Source organism: Psittacula echo (assembly GCF_963264785.1).
Source record: "Psittacula echo genome assembly, chromosome: 6".
NCBI lineage: Eukaryota > Metazoa > Chordata > Aves > Psittaciformes > Psittacidae > Psittacula > Psittacula echo.
In genome coordinates this window covers 20312535-20339578 of record NC_137743.1, presented here as the reverse complement: position 1 = coordinate 20339578, position 27044 = coordinate 20312535, and the positions used below count along the sequence as shown (strand labels likewise).

The 27044-nt window shown below is 43.8% G+C and overlaps 2 protein-coding genes across 2 annotated transcripts in view; one reads left to right on the top strand and one right to left on the bottom strand.

Annotated features, from left to right (window-relative positions):
• Window positions 1–27044, top strand: part of WDFY4 (WDFY family member 4) — a gene marked incomplete at both ends in the record, with an annotated part of 143876 nt that overhangs the window by 89630 nt on the left and 27202 nt on the right. The window contains 5 exons of the mRNA XM_080620258.1: window positions 769–854; window positions 1756–1818; window positions 24749–24791; window positions 25596–25715; window positions 26385–26502. Coding sequence (XP_080476384.1) covers window positions 769–854; window positions 1756–1818; window positions 24749–24791; window positions 25596–25715; window positions 26385–26502 — 430 coding nt within the window. The remainder of the gene's footprint in view (window positions 1–768; window positions 855–1755; window positions 1819–24748; window positions 24792–25595; window positions 25716–26384; window positions 26503–27044) is intronic.
• Window positions 6834–7613, bottom strand: LRRC18 (leucine rich repeat containing 18; the record flags this gene model as incomplete). Its single annotated transcript, XM_080621107.1, has 1 exon — window positions 6834–7613. The coding sequence occupies one exon, from the start codon at window positions 7611–7613 to the stop codon at window positions 6834–6836; it is 780 nt and encodes a 259-aa protein (XP_080477233.1).

Genomic DNA, 27044 nt, shown 5'->3' with positions numbered 1-27044 from the left:
TAGCTGCTCTCATATTACCTTTCTGCATTATACTTCGTTTGTGAATCATGCATGGAGCAGTTAGTTGTCATTGTGGTGTTTTTCTAGGTTTGTATTGTGCCTGCCACATTTGGATTAAAACTCATGTCTGGGTTTTATTTGCTGACTTCGGACAAAAAAGGACCACTTACTGAGAAAATCATAGGATTATATGCAAACACTTAATATAACAATGTGTGGAAACATTGGGGAAAAAAGGGAACTAATTTTTCAACTTTGATTATTTAAAACATCAATGAGAAATGTTACAAACTCACATACCTGCTCTGCTGCTTCTGGCCAGGAGAAAATATTTTGGCACTTCTGTGGAGTTCGTTCTTCATTTAGAAAGCAGCATAGTTGCTTTCTTAAAGAAGCTGTTAGTTAGCATTCCCTTTTCATATTATCTTTATCACTAATTATAAATTAATGCTACTAGTGTCTTGTTAATCACACTGAGATTTCAAGAAAAATGCGTCGGAAGCAGCAGGAAGAGGCAGATGATGGAGCCGATATCTGAAGTTTGCTTTTTCCTCAAGGCATTTGAACTCCTAATCAACCCAGTAGGACCATTCTTACAGTTGGAGAAGTTTGGGATATTCAGCATATTTTGCTATACTTCTTCACATTTGATACAAAGTCTAGAACTTTTCATTTTCAAAGCCCTGAAGAATTGGACAGGCCATGATGGACTCTTTGCAGCAATAGGTTTGTTCTGCAGCTCTTCAAACTGTAAATTTACCTTTCCAGGAGATCGCCTTGGAAATATTCTTCAAAAATGGCTATTCCAAATTTCTTGTCTTCCACGACACTGACCGAAATAAGATATTTAAGAGGTAATCATTTATCCTGGCTTCAAAATTTTGTCTTGTTCTGCCCCAGGGGCTTTTTCTTCAATTGCAGCTTCTTGGTCTTTAATGAGTTAAACTCAAACAAAGCTATGAAATTTTTCTTTTACTGACCTGTAAGTTCTTCAGAGCCATTGATTTAATAAGGGAGCTAATGCTTGTGTAAGACTCTTCTAGCACCCAGAGGTGTGTTGTATGTCCCTGCATCCCAAGAAATTGCAATTATAGATGTGTTGCTGCTTCTCACTGAGATAAAAGCCGCCTTCATCTCACTTCACAGTACTGTATGAAAGAAGGTTGTTTTCTTGTTTTCTTCTAATATAGAAAGTTTCATTAGATTCTTTAGGGATAAGATGTTTGGTTTTGTTTTTTTTCTCTGGCTCTGATTTTGGTGTGGAGTTAACTATTAACAGTGGAATTTTTGTTTTAAAAGAGTTCTCTTTATGTGCTTGTTTTGTTTGTTGGAACTTTAATGTAAGACTATGAAGTGAATAATTTGCACTTTGTTTTCTTGCTCTTTTTTTTTTCCCTACTGCATTTCTGGCAGTTATATCAGGTTTACTCTCACCATCCTTTACACAAGAAAAATACTTCAGTATGTAGTACTTCTGGTAAATTCTGCATCCTGGACTGAGGATTGGTACTGTTAATTTCTAAACAATCATTGAAGTTCTTTCTGCTCCTGAAATCTCTAAGCAGTTTCTAATGGATTATTGCTTTTGCTGTGCTGTCTTGCAGCTCTGTCCTAGGTTAGAGTCTCAGTGAAATGCTGTGGTGTCTTTCAGAAAGAAAGTTGCTATCAGAACATGATAAAGATTACATATACAAATGTAATGTGTACAGATAACCATTTAAATTGTTATAATGTGACCTTTCATATCTTCTGTAGATTTTGCTCTTTCCAACCTGCTTTGAAGTCAAAGGGAATAACAGAAGAGTCCCTGAATATAAGGTAAAACATAAGAAACATTGGATAACTGTAGATAAGTGCAATTATAAAATAAGTGTAAATAATTTGCACCTTAAAAAAACATCTAGAAACTTACCTATTTTTGCCCCTGTTTTAAAGACTGAAAGGTATCCCCAGAACTCTGAAAAGTATTCTGAAGTGCAACGTCCACAGTATGAAAACATGAAGAATGTGTTGAGTAGCTGATTGTGCATAGCTGATTAATAATTATTATCTCCCTAATATGATTCATTAGTAAACTCTACACAGATGGCTAGTGTGGGAAAGAGACAGACAGTGAGCTGAGGTTAGGGCTAATACATAACCCTTCTGCATAATGGCCTCTTTATTGTGTGGTTAAGGGCAGACAGTGATAGATGTACATATGGATGTTTTGGCATGTTATAGTAACTGTGCGGTGGAGATTCCAACTCGTCCCTCAGATTTACCACTGCAGGAAAAAAAGTTTTCTCCTGGTGGGACGTGATTGAGAATATGTTCCATGCTGACTTTGAGTTACTTGCATACCCGTAGCTCTTCTCAGTTTGGATATCTGAGGAACACAACCCTAAGTGCCTACTTGGTGCCCCCTGAAGTGATCACCTGGAGGCCAGAATCTGTTGAGACCTGAGGGGCAGATTGACACTATGAGTTGTTGTGTCCTGTGTCAGCCGTCTTCTTTTTCATTTTCACTCCATCTGTTGTAGATCATTATTGATCTTGTAAGAGAACATTTTCACCCTTAAGTACTAGCCACCAGCTTGCAAAAAATATAAGTGCAGTGTGCAATCAACTCTGTCGAGAGCCTAACCTGTGCCAGAGGTGATGGTTAACTCTATGGAGATGTTCTGTATGGAGTAATCAATAACTCTTCCTAGGATTTCCTTTCCCTGTTCTTGCTTGGCGCTCAACAGGTGAGAATGTCTTGAGATAAGACCTACTATGGCTGCAGGAGCTTTGGGCTTTAGCTGGGCTCATGATTGTTGTGAGAAACTCTAGACTTGTGTATGTCTTGGAGGTTGAAGCAGGCTGTATGTCTAGGTTTGAAGTAGCCTGTCCTGAATTCCGTAAGGCTCTGCCTTCAGTTTTACTCCACTTGCTGAGAGAGGACCTTATGCACTTTTAGCATATTTGAGAATGTAAGCTGCCTTTGGCATAGCTTTGGCAGGGCCATGTTAAAGCACAAGCTAAAATAAGGTAAAGAAGATATTGCCACTGCCTAAGAAAAACAGCTCTTGAGTGGAAAGTTAGAGAAAATTATCCCAGGGGGCATGCTTCCCTTTACCAAGCTCCAGTCTGGGAACTGAAGGACTGAGGACTCAATGAGTTTACTTTTTCCTCGTTTGAATTCTGGAGCCTCTTCTGAGTTATAAAAATTCAAGAGAAGCACAAGGGTCTCCTTCCCCATCTAGAGGTCAATGGCCATGTTTCCATAGCATCCCAGCTTTTCCTGCCCTATCTGAAACAGGGAGGCAGGCCAAACAAAGCTCTTTGTCCAGACACACTATTAATAAGTGCACAGCTGATGCATGGAAAAAAGAAATTGCTAATTTGATGTATCATACAATGTTGAGGTGATAATATTTCAGTGAAATGCCATATATTTTTTTTCACCTAGTTCATAGGAATAATACACAGTTCTGACTCACAGACTCTACTATAGCCATTTAAAAACAGTAAATTAAAAACAGTAATGTGTGGAAGACAACTTCCTTCTGCAAGTAATTGAGGAGCCAACAAGGAGAGGTGCCATGCTTGACCTCGTGCTCACCAACAGGGAAGGGCTGGTTAGAAATGTGACGCTCCAGGGCAGCCTTGGTTGCAGTGACCACAAGATGGTCGAATTCGAGATCCTCGGGACAGTGAGAAGAGCGTGCAGCAAGCTCACTGCCCTGGACTTCAAGAGAGCAGACTTTGGCCTCTTCAGGAACCTGCGTAGTAAGGTTCCATGGGACACAGCGCTAGAGGACAGGGGGGCCCAAGACTCTTGGTTGTTATTCAAGGATCACCTGCTCCAAGCTCAGGAGTGTTGCATCCCAACTAGAAGGAAGTGCAGCAGGAGGGCCAGGAGACCTCCTTGGATGGATAAGGAGCTGCTCAGGAAAATTCAAAGGAAAAAAGAGGCTTATAGGAGGTGGAAGCAGGGACAGGCGGCCTGGGAAGAATACAGGAATGTTGTCCAGGAAGCTAGGGACCAGGTGAGGAAGGCTAAGGCCCAGTTAGAATTGAACTTGGCTAGGGATGTTAAGGATAACAGGAAGGGATTCTATAGGTACGTAGCGAATAAAAGACAGACTAGGGACAACGTAGGCCCCCTTCGGAAGATATCGGAAGAACTGGCTACCCAGGATTTGGAGAAGGCTGAGGTTCTTAATGACTTCTTTGCCTCAGTCTTCACTGGCAAAGGCTCTGACTGCACCACCCAAGTCTTGGAAGGCGAACGCAGGGACTGTGAGAATGAGGACCCTAGGCCCACTGTAGGAGAGGATCTGGTTCGAGATCATCTTAAAAACCTAAATGTACAGAAGTCCATGGGACCTGATGAAATCCATCCACAGGTCCTGAAGGAGCTGGCGAATGAAGTTGCTAAGACACTGGCCATCATATTTGAAAAATCATGGCAGTCAGGTGAAGTTCCCGATGACTGGATAAAGGGAAATATAACCCCCATTTTCAAGAAGGGGAAAATGGATGACCCGGGGAATTACAGACCAGTCAGTCTCACCTCCGTGCCTGGCAAACTCTTGGAGCAGATTCTCCTGGAAGGCATGCTAAGGCACATGAAAAACAAGGAGGTGCTTTGTGACAGCCAGCATGGCTTCACTAAGGGGAAATCCTGCCTGACCAATTTGGTGGCCTTCTATGATGGGGCTACGAAACTGATGGACAGGGGCAGAGCAGTTGACGTCATCTACCTGGACTTGTGCAAAGCCTTTGACACTGTCCCACATGACATCCTTGTCTCTAAATTGGAGAGACATCAATTTGATGGGTGGACCACTTGGGTGGATAAAGAACTGGCTGGATGGCCGCACCCAAAGAGTTGTGGTCAATGGCTCGATGTCAGCTGGAGACCGGTAACGAGTGGTGTCCCTCAGGGATCGGTGTTGGGACCGGTCTTATTCAACATCTTTGTCGGTGACATGGACAGTGGGATTGAGTGCGCCCTCAGCAAGTTTGCCGATGACACCAAGTTGTGTGGTTCAGTTGATACGCTGGAGGGAAGGAATGCCATCCAGAGGTCAAAGGAGGTGATCCTGCCCCTCTACTCTGCTCTCGTGAGACCTCACTTGGAGTATTGTGTGCAGTTCTGGTGTCCTCAACATAAAAAGGACATGGAACTGTTGGAACAAGTCCAGAGGAGGGCCACGAGGATGATCAGGGGACTGGAGCACCTCCCGTATGAAGACAGGCTGAGAAAGTTGAGGCTGTTCAGCCTGGAGAAGAGAAGGCTGCGTGGAGACCTCATAGCAGCCTTCCAGTAGATGAAGGGGGCCTACGAGGACACTGGGGATGGACTGTTCATCAGGGACTGTAGTGACAGGACAAGGGCTAATGGGTTAAAACTTAAACAGGGGAAGTTTAGATTGGATATAAGGAAGAAATTCTTTACTGTGAGGGTGATGAGGCACTGGAATGGGTTGTCCAGGGAGGTTGTGAATTCTCCATCCCTGGCAGTGTTTAAGGCCAAGTTGGACAGAGCCTTGGGTGACATGGTTTAGTGTGAGGTGTCCCTGCCCAAGGCAGGGGGGTTGGAACTAGATGATCTCAAGGTCCTTTCCAACCCTAACTATTCTATGATTCTATGATTCTTTGATAATGGGCTGTTACTGGACAACTGGGTATTTTGCCCCTGGCACTTTATTCTTCATTTAAATATACTTAAATGTTTGCTGTTACCGTATGTCACTGCAGCCACAGCCAGTGCCTCTTCTCATGTCATGCTTGATTGCTTTTATAAATTGCTCATTGCTTATACCTGTATATTGCTATTTGCAGGCTGTCAGCACTCTCTGTCCTAGGAATGTGATTTGAGCAAGTGAATGCATGTGCTTAGGTGCACTGGTGGATGTGCACATGTGAACAGACAGCTAAAAGTACCGTGGGGACACCAGATCTGATTTCAATTCACCAGCTGCCTCTTGCATCATGGAAGAGGGTGACTTTTCTTCTCTTAAGCATTACTTAAGTGGTATACCCAGGACACTTAAAAAGAGCAATCTTTTCCCTACTTCTCCTCCCTTCTGTGTGTTTCTTGGAGTGAGAATCAGAGGCAGATGAAACATGAGGAGTATAGGTAGTGGTGCTGATTGTGTCATGCAAGTTAGAGATCATTGCACCCAGGTATAGCACTTAAAATCACAGAGAACTTGCTTATGCAGAGTCTGGCCCCTTGATGGCAAGAAGGATCACTGGTTTTTAGCTTTTAAGATTGTGTCTGCGCTGCTTATTTACTCCTAAGTGTAACATTTGTGTCTGTTGCCTATGCTGAATTGGAACAGGCTTATAGTTCGTTTAGTGATAGTGCCTATCTGAGATTGTCTGAGGGGTTGGTGACAGCCACCAGCAGCAGAAGTTTCCAGGTCTGTTCCTTTTCCCCCAGGCATTATTTACTGAGACTAGTTCAACTGTGTCTTACCCTAAGAAAATGGACAGAACTAATGTTTAGTGCTCAGTGGAGTGCAAGTGAAGTTACTAGAAAAAGACCTATTTTTTTTAAAGATTCCTTCACCAGGGATGTGCACACACAAAAGACAAAAAAAACACCAATTAAACCCAAAGAGGGAGAACACATTGTCGAAACAGGCCCAGATGGAAACAGTCCTTCCTTTCCCAAATGCACCCTTTCCCAAATATCCATCTGGTTTAGTTGGTTTGGAGACAGAGATCTGCTGCTTCTAAAACATAATAGATCTTTAAGGAAAGAGAACCACAGGAAAAGGGAGGAGGAAGGTCAGCTTTTTATTAGCTTGGGCTGGACTTCATGGGACATGGTCTGTGGAGTACCTTGGTATGTTTCAAGCCTGTGTGTCTTTTAATCTCCATTCTTCTTGGTTATCCTTTGCAGTGGAATTGGGTGTAAGGAGTAAAGGGAAACTTAGCTTCTTTGAAGAGCTAGGTGTCTCACTGTTTAACTTACTCAGCTTGTCCTTCTCACCCTGACACACCTTCAGGCAGGAAGAGCACAGGTCTTTCTCTTGTACTAAGTAAAGGGTTTCTATGCGTTTAACAGTGTTGGCATACTCTTCTTGCTCTATTGAATCTGGAAAAGGATTTCTGTCTGCATTCAGTTTCTTGAGCTTGGGAAGATTTTTCACACTGTTTGGGATGGTGGTCAAGGAATTGTCAAAGAGACCTATCTCCTGAAGCTCCTTCAAGGCCCCAAGGCTGGTGGGGATACTGTCAAGACAGTTCAAGCCAAGGTTGAGGATATGAAGGTTCTTGAGAAGGTTCAGCTCCTCTGGCAAATTTTTGGTGGTCAGCTTGTTGTTGGATACATTCAGATAGAAGAGGTTCTGAAGTGTACCTATTGTCTTGGGCAAGTCCTCAAGTTGATTACTATGCAGGTCCAGCCAGCGCAGTTTCTCAAACTTCTGGATGCTGTTCGGAATCTTTTTTAACATGTTTCTGCTCAAATCAAGTTCATCCACATCAGCCAGTTTCAGAATGCAGTTGGGGAAGGTAGTGATACCCATCTTGCTTAAGTCAAGACGACGTCCTCCATCAGGAGCTATCCGGATGGAATTTTTGGCAATTTTCAAGGTGATCTGCTTCGTTTTCGGTTTCCCCTTAGCCATCTCTCGCTGGAAGACAGACAGATACACCAGTCTCTGTGGATAAAGTGTAGAAACTCCAGTAAAGCCTTTGAAAGCAGTGGCTGCTTGTCCCTAATTAAAAACAAAGTAATCACATAGTTAAAAATGTACTGCTGGAGTCTTCAGAGTTTGTTTAGGGTTTTTTTGTTGAGTTTTCTGTTGAGATCAGGACTTTTCAACCCTGAAGCTGCAACTCTGAAAGCCCTTCCTGAAAATACTTTGAGTAGGTGAAATTCTAACAATTTACGATATTGTTTTATTGCATTGTAGCATCTATATTACATTACAAGGTGAAATTATTGCTTTCATCCCTAGATACTGATTTGAGCTCAGCATGTAATGAAACTGAATGAAATGTGTTATTATCCATCAGCTGTTTGAGGACCTGAGCAAAATGTTTTGTGGGTCTCAATCCAGTCCTAACTTTAGGGCCTGCACTAAAAGAAGCTATCCAAAATTGTACGTATTATCCCAGACCGAGTTGCCTTCTTACATGGCAACATCTGTTGACAGGTTGGTTAAATGTCCTGTTTAATGGACCTAAGTTTTGGGCTCTGTCTGATGTTGGAAGATTTAGATATTTAAAGCAAATGATAAAGAGTATTGTTTAAACCAGGAATATAGCAGGCTCTCAGATTTGCCAGACTGCTTGCAGTTCACACATCCCTTGCAGGGCGTACCGTAACAGGGGGCCTGTGTCAGTGCTGCTTAACCTTGCCTTTCCAGCCATGCTGTGGGATGGATGAACTCCCAATACCAAAGTGCTCTGCTCCCCAAAAATGCATGTAAATGTTGTGGTCAAACTTTTGATTCATCCTGATGCTCTCAGCATGTGTCATGTGCTTTGTTGAACTGAGCCCTATATGAGTAGTAGTTTACTGTAGTCTTAGGTTTGATGAACTATCTGTCTAATCAAGGGTCACCATATACAGCTGCTAATTATGGCTAGTGGCAAAGGAAATAATAGCTGATTCCTTGAAAATGGATGACAATGTCCCTCTCAACAAGAACACAGAAAGGAGCATGGGTTACAGCTGGCTAATCTCAGGATGGTACTGGCGCGCTGGCATTTAATTGAGATAAGACTCAAATCACAACTTTGATGAATGGTTGTTTAGGACAAAATGTGGATTTGTCAACAATACATTTCCTTATTAGAAAGGCTTCACTACAAACCCTTGAGGCTTTTTGGCTACTCATTAATCATGTGCAAATACATGAAGGGGGAATTCAGGCTACAACTAAGGCATTTCAGCTCCTTTTCAATCATATGCAATGACGCAAAGTAATGCATAAGCAAGGGGGTTGCCTGCCAGCACTCAACCTCCCAGGAGCTCTGTAATGAGATATATGTTTTAGAAAATCCTGGAAGCAGCACAGTGGGGTCAGTCTTGCCCTAAGGTTATGTTTCCAAATTGAATCTTTGTTATTTTATACAAAAATATTTAAACACAGTTAAATCTTTCTATGTCTGTCACTCCCACATTTCTGTCTCTCACTAGTACTTACAGGGCCATGTATCTGAAGCCCTCTCACTCTTTGCTGTATTTAGCCTTAGAGTGTTCCTGTGGCAATACTAATTCTATTCTTTCTATAGTATAGACTGGTAACTGAAGCACTCTACAGTGAAAAATCAAGCACTTTTTTTACCTTTGTTGATGTTAATTTAAATAATTTGCCCAGGAGTGGGTAGGAGTTTCTAAAGATTAAAACAACAGGGTTTTTTATCACAGTTCACTAATTTTAAGGTTTTGATGCAATATTCTGGCTTGGCAATTCTGCAATGAAGTTCAGCTGCATGGGAAATGCCAGAGCCCTACTGCTGATACAGGATACCGTAAGTCTCTTACCAGTGCACAGAGAGTGACTACCACGCTTCAGAAAAAGATCTGCAGGGTAGCTTCCTTGCATTTCTTCATGATGGAAAGAGAGTTTCTGCTTCCTGCAATTGATGTGAATCTTGTGACCTGGTCCAGCTTTCTCTTTGTCTGTTTTTGTGTTGGATGAGTTGACCAAAACATTTTGATCAGTGAAGCTTTCCAGACAAGTTTGTCTTTAAAAATATGAAAGGGAGCCTCAAGGGAATTTTTTAATTGTTATTATTAAAAATTTGAATTTATTTTAAAACACTTTTTAAAACATCTTTAAAACTCTCAGAAAGAAAACATTTTGCTCAGCTCCTAACAATTTTTTCTATTACTTTTCGTTTAAAATCCAAGGGGGAAACACTGATTCAAACCTGTTCTTTTCTGAAGAATGCCAGCTAGCCAAAAAGTCAGCCTGTTCTGCAGCTGTCTGCTAATGCTGGTTCCCAGCGTGGGTGTCCCTCCGTGCTGCGCAGGCCTAGGAGCACTAGAGGGAGCCTGGTGTACAAGGTTGAGTACCGCAGGCTTTTCAGGAGTAACAGTAGAGTTTAACCTTTTGGGTGAAGGTTCTACTCTGTCAGTAGCCTTTGCCAAATTGTTACGAAGTTTGAAATCGGACCTTTCAGATTTTTAAGAAGTCCAAACAGGCAGATAGGCGCAATTTTCCTGAAGATAGATGCCTTTGTATGATGTGCTGGATAATGCCCAGACATCAGAGATTAAGTGCCTCCTTTAGTCGGATTTTTTTAAAATCCTGCTGTGGACCTCTAAGATGCACTGATCAGGAAAACATGAGTCCCTAGGGAGTGTTCATGCTTTCCAAATGCTATTTCCTTTCAGTTAAAAGTTGGAGCCATGTTTCAAACTTAGAAAAAGGTGATTTGCTATCCCAAAGATAGGGATTGGAATTGGAAGTCTGCAGAAACACCGCAGTGCACCAGACAACTTGACAGGGATGTGAATAGCTCTCCTGTCTCTGCATGCTTAGAAACAAATTATCAATGTTTCACAGGGCTGTAGCTGGAAATAATGGAGCTTACTTAGCCATGTGTCATTTTCTTTAGCTCTGTATAAGAGGGCTCCAGTTCTGTAGCCACTGATAATAAAAATTCAGGAATCACAGGAGCCCTCCTTGCTGTAAATGTTACTTATGCCTGTTCAATCTCATGCTCACAGTGCATCTCCTGGAATAGTACATGTGTTGCCCTACTACCTAAGAAATGATGGAAAGAGAGAACTCTCTTATTTGCTTTATACCCTCACCCCACTGTCAGGTTCACCTTCTGAGTTGCTGGCAAGACTTTGCCCAGTGGTGGTGCATTTCTATGTGATATAAGGTCTTGCTAAAGAGGATCTTAACTAGAAAATGCTTTCCTGTTTTATCTGCACTTGGTAAAATCTTTGGTCTGGATTGGGCTGTTGAAAGCCCAGGGCTAACCCCAGAGCTTTAGGAGTGTTTCACAGGCACAAACCTTTGAAGCTGAACTGATACAGAAATAAGTAGAAAATGTGTCATGCCGTCTGTCGTGCTCTGTGTTGCTGGGAGGTGCAGGAACAGAATAGACTTTGAGCATAACGGCTAAGACTGTCAGTGTGTCTCTGAGGCAAAGGAGGATTGGAGATTACTCCTTAACTGCACTCAAGCACTTGCACAGGGCCCAATCATGACTGATTGCAGCTTAAGTCTGTTTTAAGAGGGAGATCCAATCCTAGAAGAATACAGATTTGGACCCTGGTGATGCGTATCTTCTACCTGAACCTTTCTTCTTTTCTCAGTATAGGGCTGTGTCGTGGCTTAAGCTCAGTCAGCCGCGCAGCCACTCGCTCACTTCCCCCTCCCATCTACTCCCCCCGCCCCCGCTCCCGGAGGGATGGGGTGGAGAATCAAAAGAATGTAACTCCCACGGGTTGAGATAAGAACAGTCCAGTAACTAAGGTATAACACAAATCACTGCTGCTACCACCAATAATAATAATGATGATAAGAGAAATAACAAGGGGAGAGAATACAACCACTCACCACCCACTGACCGATACGAAGCCCGACCAAGCAGTGATCTAACCCTCCTGGGTAACTGCCCCCAGTTTATATAGTGGGCATGACGTGCTGTGGTATGGAATACCTCTTTAGTTAGTTTGGGTTAGGTGTCCTGTCTCTGCTTCCTCCCGGCTTCCCCTCCTCCCTGGCAGAGCATGAGACTCAGACAGTCCTTGGTCAGGGTAAACATTACTGAGCAACAACGAAAAACATCGGTGTTATCAGCATTGTTCCCAGGCGAAAGTAAAACCACAGCACTGAACCAGCTACTAAGAAGGAGAAAAATGACTGCTACTGCTGAACCCAGGACAGGCTGGTAGGAGCAGAGCAAGCCTTCTGCCTGTGACACTGGGTGTTTCAGGATCTCCACCTTGTCCTGGGTTCAGCAGTAGCAGTCAGTTTTTCTCCTTCTTAGTAGCTGTTGCAGTGCTGTGGTTTTGACTTTCGGCCTGGGAACAGAGCTGATAACACCGATGTTTAGACTGTCCAAGGACTTTGTGAGTCTCATGCTCTGCCAGGGAGGAGGAGAAGCTGGGAAGAAGCAGGGACAGGACACCTGACCCAAACTAACCAAAGAGGTATTCCATACCACAGCACGTCATGCCGAGGGATGTAACTGGGAGGTACCCGGAAGGGCACGTCCTCTTTTCGGTCGGGCTCTTTTTTTTCCGGTGGGCGGTATCGTATTCTCTTCCCTTGTCATTTCTCTTATCATTATTATTATTGGTGGCAGCAGGAGTGATTTGTGTTATACCTTAGTTACTGGACTGTTTTTATCTCAACCCGTGGGAGTTACATTCTTTCGATTCTTCTCCCCATCCCTCTGGGGGGGGGTTGGGGGGGGAAGTAGACTGCGTGGTTCTAATTTACAGCCGGGGCTTAAACCACGACAGTTCTTTTTGGAACCCAACGTGGCGCACGAAGTGTTGAGATAACGACAGATCTGACCGGAGTGTGTCTAATCGTTTTTGTGATAAGCATTCAGTGTTTTGGATTAATAGTCACTCGTCACAATGCTGATTTATTGGCTCTCAAAGTTGTTGTTTTTGATCTCACAGTCTCAATATGCCGTAGCTTACTTAGAGCCGGTATTCGCTGTGTTAGTGTTTTTCAAGTGTGGGGCTTGGGCTAAGGTTATTGTCTCATTGTATTTTATGGTAATGACTTGTAATACAATAGAAAAATTGATCATGAAACTGATCTGGCTTATGTTCCCAGTGTGGTCACCACCTTTATACTTTGGGAAGTATATAATACAAGTGTTTAGCAACTGTACATCTTTTTTCTCCTTCCTGGGTGGTCAACCTATGAAGGAGACATTCTTTTACCCTCCCAGTGCCCCTCCCAGACTGTTTACAGCATCGTTTGAGAGTTTTGAAGTTTTTGAATGGCCTTTTAATATTGTTGAGACCTGTTTGCTGATTGTGATGGGGGTCACCATGTTGGCACGCATACAGAGTGTGTTTTGTCCACAACCATTACGTCTGATCTCAAGAGTTAAGCAGAGTCGGGTTTGGGCCTTGTCTGGGGTAGACGACAATATAGGGGGACCGAGAGATTTTCCCCGAGGCTGGACAGCCATGAGTGGCAGGGTGTGTGGGATAGTATGGGCAAGTATCTAGGTCAGTGAGCCCCTCCAGTGTTTTGGAACTTCACCACCGAACAAGTGCAAAATCCAGAAGAATTAGTAAAACACTTAAATGAGGTGTGTTGTCATCCTGGTCATACCAGAGAGGGACAAATCATGTCAACGTGCTGGGGCTTGGCCTATGCTTACCGGGCCTTGTTCAACACTATCCAGCACCTTCAAAAGGAAAAAAATGTCCCTGAATCTGAGGGGGAAGCAACAGACAGCGCAGCTACTCCAGCTCCGAGCACAGCAGCTACACCACCCCTAGCGACAAGTACAGCCACTACTCAAACTTCGACTGCAACAGACAGCGAAGCTACCCCAGCGACAAGCACAGCAGCTACACCACCCCCAGCGACAAGTCAAACCACAGTCATAATGACTGCAGCTAAACCAGAGGACCAATTCGTACCAATATCGATTGCCCCTCTACGCAAGAGAAAAAGCAAAAAAGAGGCAAGAAGGGTGAAGCAAGATGAAGAAACAATGTATTCACCACCCGGGCCACCATCTGATCAGGAGTCATCATCACATGACGAAGAAGAAGAGGTGACTTCTCGACCTCAGACCTCAACCGAGCTACGGAATATGCGAAAAGATTTTACCCGTCACCCAGGGGAGCACATCATCACCTGGTTGCTCCGATGTTGGGACAATGGGGCTGATGGTCACAAACTAGAAGGTACGGAAGCCAAGCAGCTGGGATCACTTGCTAAAGAAGGGGGAATTGACAAAGCAATTGCAAGAGAGAAAAGTCTCTCAGTCTTTGGAGGCGGCTCTTGGCAGCTGTGAAAGAAAGGTTTCCATACAAGGATGATGTTATGAGTCGTTCGGCCAAGTGGACTACTTTAGACAAAGGCATCCAGTCTCTGAGGGAATCAGCCATCGTAGAGATGATCTATCACATCAAACCGAATAACGGAGATATACCCATAGACCCAGATGAAGTCGAATGTACATGACCCATGTGGCGAAAACTTACACGGAATGCACCGTCATCATATGCCCATTCATTGGCAACAGTAACCTGGAATGACATAGTACCACCAACAGCGGATGAAATGATTCATAAACCCCGAGAGTTCGAAGACAATCTCACCCCTTCCATCATCTCAGCTGTGGAAAAACTGTCCCAGGATGTCAAACAATTGAGGGACGATCTATCTGATTTATCCAGCTCCTCACGTGTACCAACACACGTCTCAGCTGTTAACAAAAGATGTCCTATTGTTCGAGACAGAAGATATAGAAGGCAAACACCACGGGCCACCCTATGGTTTTACCTGCGGGATCATGGAGAAGGCAGGACGAAGTGGGATGGAAAACCTACTTCAGCTTTGGAGGAACGGGTGCATGAATTGAAAATAGGAACAAGGGTCAAGACTAATCATCCCATGAGAGCTGCGGCTTCAGTCTCTGGTGAGCAGGTTCCTAGATGGAGCGGAAGAGCTGATTTTACTCCAGCTCCTGTGATAACGAAGAATAATCCCTTTCAACACGACTTAGGTGTCCAACGTTGTGATGACTGTTAGAGGGGCTCTGCTTCCAGCCAGGTGGAGGTAGGAGACAATCGGATTTACTGGACTGTGTGGGTCAGATGGCCTGGCACATCAGTCCCACAGAAGTATAAAGCTCTCGTAGATACTGGTGCACAGTGTACCCTGATGCCGTCAAGCTGTCAAGGGGTGGAACCCATCTATATCTCTGGAGTGACAGGAGGATCCCAAGAATTGACTGTACTGGAGGCTGAGATCAGCCTGACTGGGAGGAAATGGCAAAAGCACCCCATTGTGACTGGTCCAGAGGCTCCATGCATCCTCGGCATAGATTACCTCAGGAGAGGGTACTTCAAAGACCCAAAAGGATACTGATGGGCTTTTGGTATTGCTGCTTTGGAGACTGAGGAAAATGAGCAGCTGTCCACCTTGCCTGGTCTCTCAGAGGATCCTTCTGTTGTGGGGTTGCTGAAGGTCGAAGAACAACAAGTGCCAATCGCAACCACAACAGTGCACTGGCGGCAGTATCACACCAACCGAGACTCCCTGATTCCCATCCGTAAGCTGATCCGTAGTCTGGAGAGTCAGGGGGTGATCAGCAGGACCCGCTCACCCTTTAATAGCCCCATATGGCCAGTGCAAAAGTCTAACGGAGAGTGGAGACTAACAGTAGACTATCGTGGCCTGAATGAAGTCACACCACCATTGAGTGCTGCCGTACCGGACCTGCTAGAACTTCAGTATGAACTTGTTCATACTGAAGTAGTCAAAGTAAGTCAAAGAAACATAGTCAAAGGCAGCCAAGTGGTATGCCACGATTGATATTGCCAATGCATTCTTCTCAATTCCTTTGGCAGCAGAGTGCAGGCCACAGTTTGCTTTTACTTGGAGGGGCGTCCAGTACACTTGGAACCGACTGCCCCAGGGGTGGAAACACAGCCCTACCATCTGCCATGGACTGATCCAGAATGCACTGGAACAGGGGCAAGCTCCAGAACACCTGCAATACATTGATGACATTATCGAGTGGGGCGATGCAGCGGAAGAAGTTTTTGAGAAAGGGACGAAAATAATCCAAATCCTGCTGAAAGCTGGTTTTGCCATAAAACGGAGTAAGGTCAAGGGACCTGCACAGGAGATTCAATTTTTGGGAATAAAATGGCAAGATGGACGTCGCCAGATCCCTACAGATGTTATCAACAAAATAACAGCAATGTCGCCACCAACTAATGAGAAAGAAACACAAGCTTTCTTGGGTGCTGTGGGGTTCTGGAGAATGCACATCCCAAATTACAGTTCGATTGTAAGCCCTCTCTATCATGTGACCCGGAAGAAGAACGATTTTAAATGGGGCCCTGAGCAACAACAAGCCTTTGAGCAAATTAAACGTGAGATAGTTCATGCAGTAGCCCTTGGACCAGTCCGGACTGGGCCAGATGTAAAAAATGTACCATACACCGCAGCTGGGGAGAATGGTCCTACCTGGAGCCTCTGGCAGAAAGCTCCAGGGGAGACTCGAGGTCGACCCCTTGGCTTTTGGAGTCGGGGATACAAAGGATCTGAGGCCAGCTATACCCCAACTGAGAAAGAGATACTGGCAGCCTATGAAGGGGTTCGAGCTGCTTCGGAGGTGATTGGCACTGAAGCACAGCTCCTCCTGGCAGCCCGGTTGCCCGTGCTGGGCTGGATGTTCAAAGGCAGGGTCTCCTCTACACATCATGCAACTGATGCGACATGGAGTAAATGGGCTGCACTAATTACACAAGGAGCTCGAATAGGAAATCCCAGTCATCCAGGCATTCTAGAAGTCATCATGGACTGGCCAGAGGGCAAAGATTTTGGAATGTCACCAGAGGAGGAGGTGATGCGTGCTGAAGAGGCTCCACCATATAATAAACTATCAGAAAATGAAAAGCAGTATGCCTTGTTTACTGATGGGTCCTGCTATATTGTGGGAAAGCATCGGAGATGGAAGGCAGCCATATGGAGTCCTCAATGACAAGTTGCAGAAACTGCTGAAGGAGAGGGTGAATCGAGTCAGTTTGCTGAGGTGAAAGCCATCCAGCTGGCCCTGGACATTGCTGAACGAGAAAAGTAGCCAGTACTTTATCTCTATACTGACTCATGGATGGTGGCAAATGCCCTGTGGGGGTGGTTGCAGCAATGGAAGCAGAGCAACTGGCAACGCAGAGGTAAACCCATCTGGGCTGCTGCACTGTGGCAAGATATCGCTGCCCGGGTGCAGAACCTGGTGGTGAAGGTACGCCATGTAGACGCCCATGTACCCAAGAGTCGGGCCACTGAGGAACACCAGAACAACCAACAAGTGGATAAAGCTGCTAAGATTGAAGTGGCTCAGATGGACTTAGATTGGCAACATAAAGGTGAATTATTTTTGGCCCGGTGGGCCCATGACACTTCAGGCCATCAGGGCAGAGATGCAACATATAGATGGGCCCGTGATCGAGGGGTGGATTTAACAATGGACACTATTGCCCAGGTTATTCATGAGTGTGAAACATGTGCTGCAATTAAACAAGCCAAACGGTTAAAGCCTCTTTGGTATGGAGGACGATGGCTGAAGTATAAATATGGGGAGGCCTGGCAGATTGATTATATCACACTCCCACCAACCCGCCAAGGCAAGCGCCATGTGCTTACCATGGTGGAAGCAACCACCGGATGGCTGGAAACATACGCTGTGCCCCATGCCACTGCCCGGAACACTATCCTGGGCCTTGAGAACCAGATTTTGTGGAGACATGGCACCCCAGAAAGAATTGAATCAGACAATGGGACTCATTTCCGGAATAACCTTATAGACACTTGGGCCAAAGAGCATGGCATTGAGTGGGTATATCACATCCCCTACCATGCACCAGCCTCTGGGAAAATCGAACGGTACAATGGGCTGTTAAACACTACACTGAGAGCAATGGGTGGGGGAACTTTCAAGCATTGGGATACACACTTACCAAAGGCCACCTGGTTGGTCAACACCAGAGGATCTGCCAACAGGGCTGGCCCAGCACAGTCAGACCTTTTACGTATTGTAGAGGGGGACAAAGTTCCTGTGGTGCACATGAAGAATTTGCTGGGGAAGACAGTCTGGGTTATTCCTGCTTCAGGTAAAGGCAAACCCACTCGTGGGATTGCTTTTGCTCAGGGACCTGGATATACTTGGTGGGTAATGCAGGAAGATGGGGAAGTCTGATGCGTACCTCAAAGGGATTTGATTTTAGGGGAAAACAGACAATGAACTCAATTGTACGCTGTTGCCTGCTATAGCCATCAACTAGAAGTCTGCAGGGCACCAGCGACTGGCCTTGACTTCCCTCCAACCATCATCCCAACAGAGAATGAACTTTGATAGAACCGGACGAGTTCTACAGTAAAGGAATGATCAGCATCAGCAGGCAACGATCCAACACTGCACACAGCCTCTCCTGCCCTGAAAGACTGTTACAAGAGATGGAGCCCAACATCATGGACCGAATGGACTCAGTAGCTTTATAGGAATTGGTCCATGCACTAAGATAACAGTGCATGAGATGAGAGTGAGGGTATATGGAAAATGTGGGATCTGAGCATGACGTGAATGGTATGGAATAAGGGGTGGATACTGTCCTGGGTTCAGCAGTAGCAGTCAGTTTTTCTCCTTCTTAGTAGCTGTTGCAGTGCTGTGGTTTTGACTTTCGGCCTGGGAACAGAGCTGATAACACCGATGTTTAGACTGTCCAAGGACTTTGTGAGTCTCATGCTCTGCCAGGGAGGAGGAGAAGCTGGGAGGAAGCAGGGACAGGACACCTGACCCAAACTAGCCAAAGAGGTATTCCATACCACAGCACGTCATGCCGAGGGATGTAACTGGGAGCTACCCGGAAGAGCACGTCCTCTTTTCAGTCGGGCTCTTTTTTTTCCGGTGGGCGGTATCGTATTCTCTTCCCTTGTTATTTCCCTTATCATTATTATTATTGGTGGCAGCAGGAGTGATTTGTGTTATACCTTAGTTACTGGACTGTTCTTATCTCAACCCGTGGGAGTTACATTCTTTCGATTCTTCTCCCCATCCCTCTGGGGGGGGTTGGGAGGGGAAGTAGACTGCGTGGTTCTAATTTACAGCCGGGGCTTAAACCACGACACACCTCTGTGCCTGTTCTTTTCCTCTCATAGGTTCCTGCTTCCTACTTCACTGCACTCAAAGCTGCACGGAGCCATTTTAGTCTCATCTTGAACTAGTCTGTGAGAAAAGTTTTCTCTGTCTTTCCTCCTGAAAGCCTGTGTATTACAGAGCAGGTTTGCTGAGTCCAACAGGACTACACATGCTCTGCACCTCTCTGTGGGCAGGAAAGCAGTGAGGTTACGTAATTCACCCATAGAATAGCTCTGTGGAAATTGTAGGGGCATAGAATGTTTTGGGTTGGAAGGAACTTTAAATATTTTCTAGTTCCAACCACGCCGCTCAAAGCCCTGTCCAGCCTGGCCTATTGGTACTTTCATACAAAACTTAAAACCAACATTCGTATAGTAAATGATTTTGCATGAACCAACTCAGTTCCAGCTACAGTAGGTTTTTATTTCCCTGCTTACAAGCCTCTTACCATTTCTTTGTTGTTGGATACAACCTGTTGTGGAAGAGAGATTAATCCACTGACTATATAAAATGCAATCTCTTGCTAAAAGGGAGGCTTAGACTAAATCTTGCCATGAGCAAATAGGAAAAAAGAGGTTTTCTTCCTTATTTTTCTTACTTTTCTAGATCACTTCAGAGCTATCACACAGTTCAAGGTCACTTATAAAACCAAGGCCCACCAAGAGTTAATAAAAATATAGTTTCATTTTTACAATTCTGCCAGACTGCCCCCTGCATAAGATCTTACCGGCTAGCAGCTAGGTAGACTTACAAAATGACGTATAGATGTCACAAGCTCCTTGGGGCTTTTTCAGTAGTGTAGGATGAACCTTCGTTACTGTGCAGTTCTCCTCTGCCAACTCTTCTCTGAGTCATGAATCAATCTTTCAGTCTGTAAGTAAACACGTGAGCAGAGAGCACAGGACAATCGCCTTTTTGCAGTCCTGCAAATTCCGAATCACACTTCCTTGATGGAAAATGGCAGCCCTTCAAGAAACTTGTGTGTGTGAGTGTGCAGAGGGAGGAGGAGTGGCAAAAAGGACTTCCCCCACTCCAGAGTCTTTCTATTCAATTATTCTGCCACAGCCCGTGAAACTTCCGTTCCTAAGCAACAACAATGCTAAGTCCTTGGAGATCGTCAGCATAATGTTTGGTTCCAGCATGCAAGTTCAAGCTGGAGGGAAAAGAACTGAATGACATGCAGTGCCTGGAAATGTTAGATTTCAAACTATGCAGAAAGAAAAAACATCTGGACCTCGTTAGAAGCTGTTCATCAGATTCTACCATCGTCTTAACTGTGCATTTTAGTCGTTTGGATATTTCATTTTAGTTGGCTATAACACAGTGTGAGATATTTGTATGTGTGTGCTAAAACTCACAACATTTGTGATACCACCCTTGGCACGTGCCAGATCAGATAGATATGGACACAGAAGGAAAGGTTTATTCAGTGGCGCAGCAGAGAGGATAAGAGCTGCAGTTTATATTCCTTTGTCTGTGACCCTTCAAAAGTGCAGCTGGTACAACAGTTTCCCTTTGTAGCATGTAAATTTGCTGGAATTTCTCTCTATAACTAGGGCTACCAAGCTCAAACTTTTTAGTAATTGGTTGCAATAATCTCAAAATAGTATCTGGAAAAAAGAACTATGGAAGAGAAGTAGCTGTGTGTTTCGTGGTAGATATTGTTCACAGGAGATGCAACGTTGAGATCCCTCTCTTGCTGATAATGGATCACAGATATTATTGGCATCAAGAAACTGACAATGTTGACTTGCTTGCCTGATTCTGGGATGCAGATTGCATTCTGCTCACCTCAGTGAATTAATTGAATTTACCTGATGTTTTTCTTCACAATCTGAAGTATGTCTGAATGCAGCATTTCTGCAGTGGAAATGTTATCCCTTTTTCTAGTTTAAGCCTGTGAGTATACATGGTGCAAACAGTGTTCCATAGAAGAGGGAGAATCCTTTCTCCTTCCCTAGCCCCTTCAAGACATCTTACTTCAAGGAGCTCTGCTTTAATATTATACTTGTTTATAATTTTTTTATTATATTGCTCTATTCTTTGAGCACAGAGTCAGAATATCTAGAAGGTAGACTGGTACACTCAAACAAGGAGGACACTGTCTGTACCTTTAGAATAAAGTAATGTAACCTATCACTTTTCTGAGTCTGATGGAGACTTGATTGTTTCATGGGGAAAGCTGACATTGCTTTTGTTCTCTTTCTTCCTCTTTTTATAGTAGGATTTGGACCTACTTTGTGGCTTACCAGGAGGGGGATTTTCCTTATAGTATTTTTGGTAATTGCAAAGATTATTTAAGAGAAGTGGGTTAGGAGAGCCTTGGCACTGTTTTGCAGACTTAAGAAGTCTGGAGGATGGGAGACAAAAAGAAAATGAAAGCAGCTTTGTGAAGTCTAAGAACCCTTTAAGTTTATTGAGATTTTAGTATTAATTTCAAAGGGGGCAAAAATCTTATCCTTTGAGATTATTTCATCTGCAGTGAATCTCCAAATGCATTGAGGTCCACCTGTCTAGCAAATTAAGAGCACTGGCTATCACAGGAGTGAGATCATAGTCTGATGTTAATGGAAGAGGGATTAATAAATCACTTATGTATAGTGTAGCCAAAGGTGGATCATCATTAGTACACATCATGCTTAAATTCTGCTGGTGCCCTATGAATACCTTGTGGATTTAGATATGGATAGCTATACAGGCACACCTCTTAACGTCACATAACTTCACCCCCTCTTGAAGTTTAGTTATTTACATTTATAAAGCACTTTTGTTTCTTTTTCAAACCAGCCTTTTATTATCTATTTATTTTTAAATGCACATACTGTGGTTGATTAGCTGCAGTTGATCTACTTTGAGCTTTGCTGTGCTGGCTAGAGAGGTGTTGGCAGGAGGAATGCTGATGGATTACCACAGGGAAGGGAGGAACAGGCTTGAGCTGCCTGTAATGTGATTCACATTCTGAGCCCTTGTGAGTCAACAAGGGAGAATATAGAATTCTAGATCTCTGGGGAGTTGAAGGGAGCATCCTGCCTTGTCCCCTGAGACCCAGAAGGGTAGCTCTTACAGTGGAGTGACTACATTTAGCCTTGCCTGTTTTCATGTCATAGTGAAGTTGTCAGCATCTTTCAGTTGGCTTCCAAAGTCCAATTGGAGGATTGTTTTGACCGTTGTAGAGTCCTTATTAACTGTTTAGGGCTTGTGACATGCAGAGCAAGAGTTCCACTAGAAGGTCATGGCACCCACGAGTCAGCATATGTATATTTGCATGCTATACACACAGACTTGCCCAGCTTAGTCCTTTGTATAGTATTTTATAATGCTCCCACTTTGAAGGTTGGAGGACTGATGTATTGAGCAGACTTGTACATTACATTATCCCCTGCTTCCTAACTCAGCTGTAAATCCAAAATAAACCTGAGTGGTTCTAGTTAGCCAGTCTGCCCTTGTGGAAAGGGAAGAACCTAACTTGATGACAAACCTAACTTTGGTGACAAACGCCCTAATCCAAAACACACACAAAGCAATGTCAGGAATCCTGATCCTGTTCTATCCCTTTGAGATATACTCTTTGAGTTCTAAATATCTGTTGGAAACCTTAGACAGGGCAGTGGGGCAAAGCTCTGTGAAACCTATGATAGCTTCATATGCTGAGCAGAAGAACTAAACAAAGCTTAAGAGTTGTAGACCATGTGCTAGAATTGGTCCTGGGTTTCATGTTTGTTCACGGAATAGGTTATTACTTAGGCTATGTAAAATACTTCCCTCAGATACATGCTTTTCTCTGAAGAGAGTGCCTAAGCAAGGAATAAAATACTGTGTTGAGTAAATGCTAATGTTTTTCTTTTATGTACACTATTAACTGGTCCAGGACTGAATAAGCAGTAAAATAATGAGTCATAAACTTGAGAGGTTGTTTGCAAGAATTTACTACTGCAAATTCAATAAAACTGTAATGATCATAGACGATTCTGGTGTTTTATTTAGATCTTTGAGGCTGCTTTAAACCTACCTTTTCTGTGGGTTTCTAGTGTGATCCAATACAGAGCACAAGAGTGCAAAGTAACAGTTAGTTATTCCTGTAGCAGTTTTATAATCTATGGCTGAATTGATTTCCTTCACTTCAGGAATTTGGTAGTCCTGCCTCTGGCTGCCACCTTAGAATTAGTTTAAAAATATACATTCAAAGGGAAAAGCATCTCCCACCACCAGTTATATCATATCACATCAGTAACCCTGTTTACTTTGGCAGATCAGAAGTTTCTTTAATCCATTTGCTGGTTTTGGTTGGGATAGAATTAATTTTCTTCATAGTAGCTGGTATGGAGCTACGGTTTAGATTTGTACTGAACACTGTTAATAACCCAAGGGTGTTTTATTGCTGAGCAGTGCTTACACACAGTCAAGGCCTTTTCTGCTTCTTATCCACCCCACCAGTGAGTAGGCTGGGGGTGCACAGGGAGCTGGGAGGGAACACAGCCAGGATAGCTGACCCCAGCTGACCGAAGGAATATACCATGCCATATTACATATCCTCAGCCTATAAAGCTGGGGAAGGAAGAGGAAGGGAGGATGTTTGCAATGATAATGTTTTTCTTCTCAAGTAACTGTCGTATGTGATGGAGACCTGCTTTCCTGGAGATGGCTGAACACCTGCCTGCCAACAGGAAGTAGTGAACTAACTCCTTGTTCTGCTTTGCTTGTGTGCACAGCTTTTGCTTTACCTGTTAAACAGTCTTTTATCTCAACCCATGAGTTTTCTCATTTTTACTCTTCTGATTCTCTTCCTCATCTCACAGTGAAGGGAGTGAGAGAGCAGCTGTGTGGGGCTTAATTGCCACCTGGGGTTAAGTCATGACAATCCAGAAGCTGTCACTTGTCTCAGTTTGGTCTCTAGGAATTGACAAGAGCAAGTCCAGTTACTGATACACCTTCTAGTCCAGTGGAGGTGAAATGTGACTTTTGTTTGCTCAGAACCTTTAACCCTTTCATATTTTCAAATTATTTCCCCTGTTTAGAACCAGCCTTCAGCTCGTTTGGTTATTTGTTTAAACTTGTAGTAAAAAGTTGCATTTTGAGAACTAAGAAAGTGAAAAAAACCCCACATTTACTCCATTACTTTTAAAAAATACAGAAATGGCAGCCCTCTTTTTAAGGACTATATTTGTTTCAAAGTGCTGTGTGCAAAAAAACATCATTGATATGGAGACTGAGACACTTCTGTCTTCAAGCCAGTATTTTTAGAATGCTTCAGAAAAGCATGAGCCTTTGAGAGTCAGGCTTCAGAATAGAAACAGACAGCCTTAATGGTACCTGTCACTAGCACTCTAGATCTACAATGAGATGAGACTGGGAGCAGACTGATTAACAGTGTGGCTTAGCTCAGAACAGCTGAGGAGGTTGCTGTTCCCATCTGTCCGTCTGCCTCTGCTGCAGAGGCATTCTCTGCCTGTGAGTCAGCTTCTGAATTCTTGCAGTTTACTATGTGGCACTACCACCGCAGTTCACAGTGGTATCTTAAGGCAAAAAGAATCCATTCTTAGCACCGCCACCCTACTTCCTTCTTTTTCCTTTACTAAATATCATACTTAAAGTGGCACTTCGTTCAAGAGCAGATTGGCAAGTAGGAGAGTCAGCATGTCATAGGAGTGATAAATTCATCAGCTATCTGAAGCTACACCGTCCCTGTTCATCAGGCAGAGCCTTTCTTCCTAATGAAAGCAGTAACAAAATTTGATTGTGCAGCACTAACCTAACTGATGACCTTTTGGTTTTGGAATTATTTGGTCTCTGATAAAACCTCAATATTCTTCTAGTCTTGATGTTCTCTCATTTCTGTGGGATGAGAGCAAGGGAAATAGGGAGCACAGATGTTAGTTTTGACTTTCTCTTGCTGTTCTGAAGCACGCTGTTTCAATTGAATGCTTGTTCCATACAGGAAGCACTCAGGAGGGGAAAAGACAATGCTCCAGAAGTGGCAGGTAAGCTAAATCTTGGCTGCACATGGTTGGGCAAAGAATTTCAGCACCTGTCTGTATGTCCTCACACAGATACGTGTGTGTGTTTATGTATGTACTTCAAGGCCTAAGCTTTTGTTTCGCTGCTGGAGGTGAGGTTATTGGCAAGAGGAGCAGAGTATTTACATCTGGTTATTGCAGAGGTTTTGCTCCTCCTGCTGTGAAACATGGTGCTACTGTCTGGCAGATTAAGTGTGATTTTATGCACATTTTTAAACTGAGACCAAAGACAGACACCTAGTTGAATGACTTCACAGATCATTTGTACATCTAAATCAATGCATCTCTTGTTTTCCCACGTTTTACTGAGCTGAGAGATGCATTTACTTTCCTGTACCCCTGATCTTGGTAACTCAAGAAACACTGAAGAAATCTATACCTTATTTTTTATATGTAGCACTTAGTGCAGCCTTTTCTGTATAGGCAGTTGTCCAGGATTTTCCAATATGCAGACTACATGCATTTAGCCCACTTTTAAATTGGGAAAAAGTGCTCTGTTATGCAAATGCAGCATAAAAGCGCTGCATGATTATAGACAAATGCAAATGGCCTGTCTGAGGAAGAGCCAGAATAAGGACAGATTCAATTGAGTAGATTTTTGTATAAGAGATATTGTGCCAATCTGAATGGCAATGGATGACTAATTACACTATTTATAATTCTTGTCCTGGTGGACCTGGGAACCACAGGGCTCTGAGGGTACCTTTGAAGCATGGTGTTCAGGGGTGGTGTTAGGAGATCTTAATACTTGTTTCTTTTCTCTGGCAGAAAAGGGAGATCAGCAACTTTGATTACCTCATGTACCTGAACACATTGGCTGGCCGCAGCTACAATGATTACATGCAGTATCCTGTGTTTCCATGGGTCCTCGCTGACTATCATTCCGAGGTCAGTGCTTGCTGCAGCTTTCTGTGCTTTCTGTGACAGCATCTGTATGAACGTTTGTTGAATGATGCCGCTGAAGCAGAGGGGCCTAGACCAAGGGTTCGAAATTTGAGATAGTTAATTTGAAATCATAGAATCATAGAATCATAGAATCATAGAATATTTAGGGTTGGAAAGGACCTTAAGATCATCTAGTTCCAACCCCCCTGCCATGGGCAGGGACACTCCACACTAAACCATGCCACCCAAGATTCTTCATAAAATAGCCTTATCTTCAAATCAGCATGCTGAGGAATCATGTTCTGCCTCAGAAAGGTGTATGAACATCTGTTAAATACAAACTTAGTTAAGGAAAGGCTGCATTGGCTCAGCACACAGGCTGGGACGGGTTTCTGTGACCCCTGATAAGGTGCTTTGGAGAAAAACGCCTTGACAGCAATTTGCAACCTGCCGGATCATTTGTGAAGCTCCTTGTGCATCTTCCAGTGACACATGCTGCTGCTCTTTCCAAGTGCCATCCCAGTTCTGGAGATGGGAGTTTTAGAAATGAATCTGTGACCTTCTTGTACAGGTGAAACTTCCAATGCAGCTGTGCTATTATCCAATGTCACTGAGCTAAACATGATGTCTAAGACTCTAAAAATCTACATCTTTGCTGGTTTTGCTTTTCAGATACTAAACCTTACTAATCCTCATACGTTTCGGGACCTATCAAAGCCCATGGGAGCACAGACTGTGGAGAGGAAACGCAAGTTCATCCAGCGCTACAATGAGGTGGAGAAGAGTGAGGGTGAGTGGTTTAGGACATTAACAGACAGCAGAGGCTTCAGGCCCTCAGGCCTTTAGAGATGCTCATGAATCCCTTGGAAAATGTCACCCAAAACTTTCCAGAACTGTGGCTAAGGGAAGCACCATGTTGAGGTGATCCTCTCACTTCTGGATACAAGCTGGTTGAGGATTTGAATAGACATTACTCCTGCAACTACTGCCTTATGTGCCTCTTACTGCTGCATTCTCTCTGCTTCCCTTGGGCAGGAAAAGAGGCTACAGCAAAAAGCAATATTCCCTGGAAAAGACTGTGCTGTTAGCCAAGCTGAACACATTAGTCTTATTTGTTAGCTAAGCTACACATAGAAGACTGCTGCATGCAGCTTAGCTAACAGCTACTTTAAGAAAAGGAAACAGAATGTTGAGGCTGTTGAACTGTGGAGATCAAGACTTTTTCTGGCACTAATGGGGAAAGGGATGGTCTGGAAAGTAAAAGGCCTTATTTTTCAGAAAATGAAATGTGGAAGGCAAAAAAAGAACATACGGAGATGGTAGTAACTGTCC